Genomic DNA, 7,509 nt, shown 5'->3' on the forward strand with positions numbered 1-7,509 from the left:
TGGAGACGCTGCCTCACAGCGCCGAAGACCCGGGTTCAATCCTGACCCCGGGTTCTCTCTGCGTGGAGTTGGCACGTTCTCTGAGACTGCTTGGGTTTCCTCCAGCACCTCTGGTTTCCTCCCACATTCTACAGGTCGCTTAATTGGCCGCTGCGAATGGCCGACCGACGGTCAAGAGAGTCTCGAGTCAAGAGTGTTTTATTGTCCTGTGTGTCCCGGATAGGACAATGACATTCTCACTTGCAGCAGTGCCACGGAATGTGTAAACATAGTGCACTGTGAACAATATAATAAACGAGAGAGAGAGAAATTTTTTCCCTCGAAGGTAAGTGGAAGAATCACGGATGGGGAGGGGAGCTGATGAGAAACATAGAAAATAGGTGCAGGAGGAGGCCATTTGGCCCTTCGAGCCAGCACCACCATTCATTGTGATCATTGCTGATCATCCACAATCAGTAACCTGTGCCTGCCTTCTCCCCAGATCCCTTGATTCCGCTAGCCCCTGGAGCTCTATCTAACTCTCTTTTAAATTCATCCAGTGAATTGACCTCCACTGCCTTGTATGGCAGAGAATTCCACAAATTCACAACTCTGGGTGAAAAAGATTTTTCTCACCTCAGTTTTAAATGGCCTCCCCTTTATTCTTAAGACTGTGGCCCCTGGTTCTGGACTCCCCCAACATTGTGAACATTTTTCCTGCATCTAGCTTGTCCAGTCCTTTTTATAGTTTTATACGTCTCTATAAGATCCCCTCTCGTCCTTCTAAATTCCAGTGAATACAAGCTCTCATTTGACATCTTTCCTCATATGACAGTCCAGCCATCCCGGGGATTAACCTTGTGAACCTACACTGCACTGCCTCAATAAAAAGGATGTCCTTCCTCAAATTAGGAGACCTCATGGGAAATGGGAATAAGAAATGGGATTAACATAGGATTAGTGTAAATGGATTTGGGGTCAATGCGGATTAAGTGGGCTGAAGGGATTGGTTCCACGTTGTGTGACTCTTAATGCTTTCTGGGTGTTTCATCTTCCGTCCTGCACATTAATCTCATGCCTGCCAATGGCCGACTTCACCTGTACCGACGGATCAGTGGTGCACTGAATGTGCTTCACTGATCAGGTTCGACAAGATGAGGACCTTTCAGAAATATTTGGACAGGTACACGGATGGGGCAGGGTTTTTGAGGGATATGGGCCAAACGCAGGCAGGTGGGACTAGTGTACACCGATCAGCCAAAACATTATGACCTGATGAGCCAAAACATTATGACCACCTGCCTAATATGCTGTTGGTCCTCCGTGTGCAGCCCCATACGCAGCAGGGTGCGATGCACTGTGTATTGTGACACATTCCTCCCATGACCACCATTAAAATTTTCTGCGACTTGTGCCACAGTAGACCTTCTGTTGGTTCGGACCAGACGGGATAGCCTTCGTTGCCCTCGCGCAAAGATGAGCCTTGGGCGCCCAACACCCTGTCGCCGGGTTGTGGTTTGTCCCTCCTCGGACCACTATCGGTCGGTACTCACCACTGCTGACCGGGAGCACCCCACAAGCCCTGCCGTTTCAGAGATGCTCTGACCCAGTCGTCTGGCCATAACAATTTGGCCCTTGTCAAAGTCGCTCAGGTCTTTACTCCTGCCCATTTCTCCTGCATCCAACACATCAACTTCAAGAACTGACTGTTCACTTGCTGCCTAATATATATCCCACCCCTTGGCAGGTGCCATTGTAGCAAGATAATCAATGTTATTCACTTCGCCTGTTAGTGGTCATAATGTTTTGGCTGATCGGTGTATATGGGACATGTCGGTCGGTGTGGGTAAGTTGGGCTATTGCACCTGGTTCCACGTTGTGTGACTCTATGAGTGACTTTCTATCTGAACACCGTTTCCTTGCCCTGCCCACATCGCCCGCATTGCTCTATCAGTGATTGAGTTTAAACAGGAATCAGGGCATGGAGATTCAAAAGATTCTTTGTGAAGCCCGTTCCTTATTGCAATCGAAAGTGGCCCACCCTTTATTTTGTGTTTGGGACTCCTAATTCTTGACTCCTTACGCATGGGGAAACAACCTCCATGTATCCCCCTCGCCAAACGTCAAAGTACGTTGTATGTCCCATTGAGACCATCTCCCATTCTTCCAAACTCTAATATATTGTCCTAGCCCAGTCATGAAGCAGCCTTACCACCCCAGAATCAGTCTGGCGAATCTTTGCTGCACTCCATATCGAACTATCACATCCTTCTTCAGGTCGGTGTTGGCTCATCGATGCCATAAGTAATCACTGTAAAAATCCCTCACGCAAAAAAGTGCCGGGGGAACTCTGTGGGTCGGGCAGCATCTGCGGAGGGAATGCATAGACGACGTTTCAGGTCAGGACCCTTCCTCAGACCGATGTCAATCTGAAGAAGGTCCCGACCCGAAATGTCACCACCCCATTCCCCCCACAGATGCTGCCTAACACACGCTGAGTTCCTCCAACACTTTGTTGTTTGGGGGTCATGATTCCAGCATCTGCAGTTTCCTGCATGCCCTTGCACTCCAATTTACGTGCAAGGTAGTCCGATTTGCCAACTCGCCCATCCTAATTGCCAGTTGCTCTTGTATGTTGGTTTTCGGTGACTTATGTACAAGGAACCCAGGTTCTACTGAACAGCATCGTTTCCCAATCTCACACCATTCAATAAATAGACAATAGACAATAGATGCAGGAGGAGGCCATTCGGCCCTTTGCGTCAGCACCGCCATTCAATGTGATCATGGCTGATCATCCACAATCAGTACCCCGTTCCTGCCCTCTCCCCGTACCCCCTGATTCCACTATCATTAAGAGCTCTATCTAACCACACTACCTTCCCGTTTCCACCAAAGTGAAGAACTTCACGTTCCCAACCACACACACTGTGTCCTATGTTGTTATCCAGCTTGTCCGCATCCTCTTGAAGCCTCTTTGCATCCTCATCATCACTCACATCCTCACTTAGTTTAACGTGGTGGCCAAACTTGATTAAGACTACCCCTCAGTCAACTTACGGATACAGATTGGGAACAGTGGGGTCCCATTACCTTACACTGCTTCACCATCACAGTTAAAGCGAACTTCCCTCTGCGTTTCCCTGACCCCAGTCTCAATCTCACAAATCTGCTGTTCTCACTCTCCCACCCTCCACACCCACCATCTTCATAAGTTCATAAGTGACAGGAGCAGAATTAGGCCACTCGGCTCATCAAGTCTACTCCGCCATTCAATCGTGGCTGATCTATCTTTCCCTCTCAACCCCATTCTCCTGCCTTTCTCCCCATAACCCCTGACACCTGCACTAGTCAAAACCGCTAATCATAGACAATAGCCAATAGGTGCAGGAGGAGGCCATTCGGCCCTTCGAGCCAGCACCGCCATTCATGTGTTCATGGCTGATCATTCTCAATCAGTACCCCGTTCCTGCCTTCTCCCCATACCCCCTGACTCCGCTATTCTTAAGAGCTCTATCCAGCTCTCTCTTGAATGCATTCAGAGAATTGGCCTCCACTGCCTTCTGAGGCAGAGAATTCCACAGATTCACAACTCTCTGACTGAAAAAGTTTTTCCTCATCTCCGTTCTAAATGGCCTATCCCTTATTCTTAAACTGCGTGGCCCCTGGTTCTGGACTCCCCCAACATTGGGAACATGTTTCCTGCCTCTTAACGTGTCCAACCCCTTAATAATCTTATACGTTTCGATAAGATAAGATATCATCTTGCGGCCCTCTTCCACTGCAAGGACAACTGAGGGAGTCTTGTTTCGTCCGCATTAAAGGCCATTCAGCCCACGTGCTTCATCTGCTGTTCACTCAGAAGACATTTGATGCGTGTTCTTGCTCCATCCTAAACAAATGTCCCAGTGGATGGTTTCAGCCTCGGCAGCTGTATGGCAGTGGGGTGGAGGTTTCCGAGTTTCACCACTCGTCGTGTCACAAAGTGGCCCCTGACTCTGCACTGAACGGCCTTTACTGTCGTTACCATTTACGTCACTCCTGCAATATCCCACCGCAGAAAGTAACTCCTCTCCATCAAGACCACTTAATCTCGTAATCATCTTAAACACCTCAATCAGGTAGCCCCTTAATCTTCTCCACTGGAGTCAGTGTGGGGTGGAGGGGATATCAAAGAGTTGCCTGGGGTCCGCATGGTTTCCTCCGGGTGCTCCAGACTCCAAGGGATTTTAGTTGCTGTGGCTAAAGGGTATCACCAGTGATCCTGTTCACTGCTAGACACAGACTTGAGCGCCAAACTTACCAATCTATGCAAGGAATGCATAGAATACAGAGTGCCATAGAGTGATGCAGTGTGGAAACGTGCCCTTCTGACCAACTTGCCCACACCAATCATAGTCTTAGAGTGATGCAGTGTGGAAACAGGACCTTCTGACCAACTTGCCCACACCGATCAACATGCCCCACCTACACTAATCCCATCTTCCTGCAAATGGCCCATTTCCCTCTAAACCTATCCTATCCATGTACTCACCCAGATGTTTCTTAAATATTGCGATAGTCCTTGCCTCGTCTACCTCCTCCGGCACCTCGTTCCTTACACCCACCACCCTTTGTGTGATAAGGTTATCCCGCAGGTTCCTATTAAATATTTCCCTCCTCACGGTAAACCTATGTCCTCTGGTTCTCAGTTCCCCTACTCTGGGCAAGAGACTCCGTGCATCTACCTGACCTATTCCTCTCGTGAGTTTGTACACCATCTCATCCATTTAGACTCTCAAAGGAGCAAAATAAAAATTACAGTGGAAATTCAAGATGTTCTCAAAGCCTCCTTGAAGAACTGCAAGATCCACGCCGTATCCAGGGAATCCCGGGTCCAGTGAAGGAGCAGAGCAACATTGAGAACCTTTGGGAACCGATGCTTTGAGACCCTCAGAACCCATGCATTGAGAACTCATGCATTGAGAACTTCAAACCCCATGCATTGAGAACCTCAGAACCCATGCATTGAGAACTTTAAACCCCATGCATTGAGAACTTCAAACCCCATGCATTGAGAACCTCAGAACCCATGCATTGATAACCCATGCATTGAGAACTTCAAACCCCATGCATTGAGAACCTCAAAACCCATGCATTGATAACCCATGCATTGAGAACTTCAAACCCCATGCATTGAGAACCTCAGAACCCATGCATTGATAACCCATGCATTGAAAACTTCTAACCGCATGCATTGAGAACTTCAAACCCCATGCATTGAGAACCTCAGACCCAACCCATGCATTGAGAACCCATACATTAGAAGCACACTGATGCCCAGAGTAAATGGCAGGAGCACACCATCTCCCAAACTAGCCAAGCAATCCTCACCCATTCTGGCAAAATCTGCAGGTCCCACTTTAGCCTCGTCAGACACCTCAGATGCCTGATCTTGCCTCACATCCACCAATTTGTCTTCGCTCCATTTCCCTGGCTACCCACTCATACCAAAACTCTGTCTGTTGGGGCCTTGAAAGCATCTACCAACCCCAACCATCCTGAGGCTTGGAGCTACCTGAGCTTGTTTTAAACCAGCTGCTCAGAAATTTTGAATGGACGCAATTCCTCCCAGTATCTTGCTTTCCAGAACGTGGGCCTGTCAAGTAGACAGCAAGATTGTCTGGATTTGATAGGCCTCTGGAGGAGCTAAAGGAAGGGAAGACATCCACTTCTATGGGGGTTCCGAGAAGCCAATTCCGAGACTTTATTCCCTTGTCTAGCATTCCTGGAGATGGCAAAAGGTGAAAGACCTCCATTTTGACCCTCCCCAGTCCATTAGACGTGACCCCAGGCACAAAGATCACCCCAAACCTACAATGAAAAGCATGGTTAGCACTGAAAAAGAACAGATGCAACAAGCCATGTTATTGCGTTGATATCTTTTTATTTGAAATTTAAGGACGGTAATTGGATTCATAAGAAATTTGCTTTCCAATACATGCCTCAGCTCAATTAACCAAAGTTGTACACAAAATCAAGACATGACAATGACTACAAAGAATAGCAAATGTCAACAACGCTATCATTACTCATCTGCATCCACCCCAGTAAAAGATCAAACAAAATTTGATTAAAAAAATTAAAACAACTATATACAGAAATGGCTAAAAGTCCGTGTTGCTACTCGTTTGAATGAACCCATTCACTTCTTTTTAGGAGCCATTTTCTTTGCGCTCGTTTTGGTGCGAGGCTTGGAGCTTTTGGCTTTCTTGGGGCTCCTCTTCACCGGCTTGGCTTTCAAAGCCTTCGTTTTCGCCGGCTTGGCTTTCTTGGCGCCCTTGGCCGCGCCCGCCGCCTTCTTGACCGCCTTTTGCACCTTGGCCTTCTTGGCTTTGGCCATGGGCTTGGCCGGCTTCTTGGCTTTGACCGGCTTCTTGGGCGAGGCCGTCTTCCTCACCGGCTTCTTCGCCTTCTTGACCGCCTTTTGGGGCTCGCCGCCCTTGGAGATCTTGAAGGACCCCGAGGCGCCCACTCCTTTGGTCTTCTCCAGGACCCCCTTGGTCACCAGCTTGACCAGCGACAGCTTGATCTGTCCGTCGGCATTGTCCGTAAGTTTGTACTGGCTCTTGACCAGTTTCTGGATGGCTTGTCGGGACAGGCCGGAGCGGCTGGCAGAATCGGTGATCACCCCAATGATCATCTCAGCATATTTGGGGTGCGTGGGGGGTTTCTTTGCTGCTTTGCCACGTTTGGGTTTCCCAGTGGAGTTGTCAGCCATTGTGGACACTGGCTTTTTTTTTTCTCTCTCTCTCAGACACCACCACCACAAAGTGTTTCTTTATAAATCACATAAACGTTGAGTTGGCCGGGCAGCTGGGGGTCGCTCCACACAAAAAGTCTCCACTCTACACCACCCTGCCCCCTCCGGCTTCAAGTCACCGTCTGCGGCTCCGGCAGACGAAGGGGGAAATTTATAGGCTAAGCGCGGACCTGACTGAGAACAGCGGCTGTTGGCAGCAATGGGGAGGCAGAAATGGCGAACTCGTCTCGCATCTGTGTTTCTTCGCCCGCAGAAACGGCCGAGCCCGGCGTGTTCCCGGCACCTCCCGGCCGGCCAGCCCGACTTGCCCGCATGCCAACTCTCTCCTCTCAACCTCCCTTGGCCAAGCCTGACCCTGGGCATCCAGGCAGCCGGGCAATCGGTGCAAAAGCCAGCCGGGGCATGGCAGCCGGTGGCAAAAATTGGGATTTCTGCTCGAAAATCTGAAGATCGCGGCGGCAGATCGGCCCGGACCGGGTTGCAACTTGGGGGTCGATGCCCAAGGAAGGGGGGGAGAGGAGGGTGCCGGCGGTGGGGCTCGGTGGCTTTGTGCAAAGAGGCCACATTGGCGGCCAACTAACACACAACCGAGCCCCGGCGCGGAGCCGCGCAGCCACGTTGATCTGGGGCTTTATTTACACGTCCAGTTTATTGGGGGGGGGGGGGGAGGGAGGAGGGAAGGTGAGACACGGAGCTCAGGGGGGCAGTGGGAGAGGGGGGCAGTGGTC

At 49.9% G+C, this 7,509-nt stretch overlaps 1 protein-coding gene across 1 annotated transcript; it reads right to left on the reverse strand.

Moving 5' to 3' along the window:
• Positions 1–5,891: 5,891 nt before the first annotated feature.
• On the reverse strand, positions 5,892–7,073 carry LOC144611293 (histone H1.0-like). The gene has a single exon (XM_078430332.1). It carries the CDS (start codon positions 6,737–6,739, stop codon positions 6,164–6,166), a length of 576 nt encoding a protein of 191 aa, XP_078286458.1. The 5' UTR covers positions 6,740–7,073; the 3' UTR covers positions 5,892–6,163.
• Positions 7,074–7,509: the final 436 nt, after the last annotated feature.

This window comes from Rhinoraja longicauda, chromosome 40, assembly GCF_053455715.1.
Source record: "Rhinoraja longicauda isolate Sanriku21f chromosome 40, sRhiLon1.1, whole genome shotgun sequence".
In the NCBI taxonomy this organism is placed as follows: domain Eukaryota; kingdom Metazoa; phylum Chordata; class Chondrichthyes; order Rajiformes; family Arhynchobatidae; genus Rhinoraja; species Rhinoraja longicauda.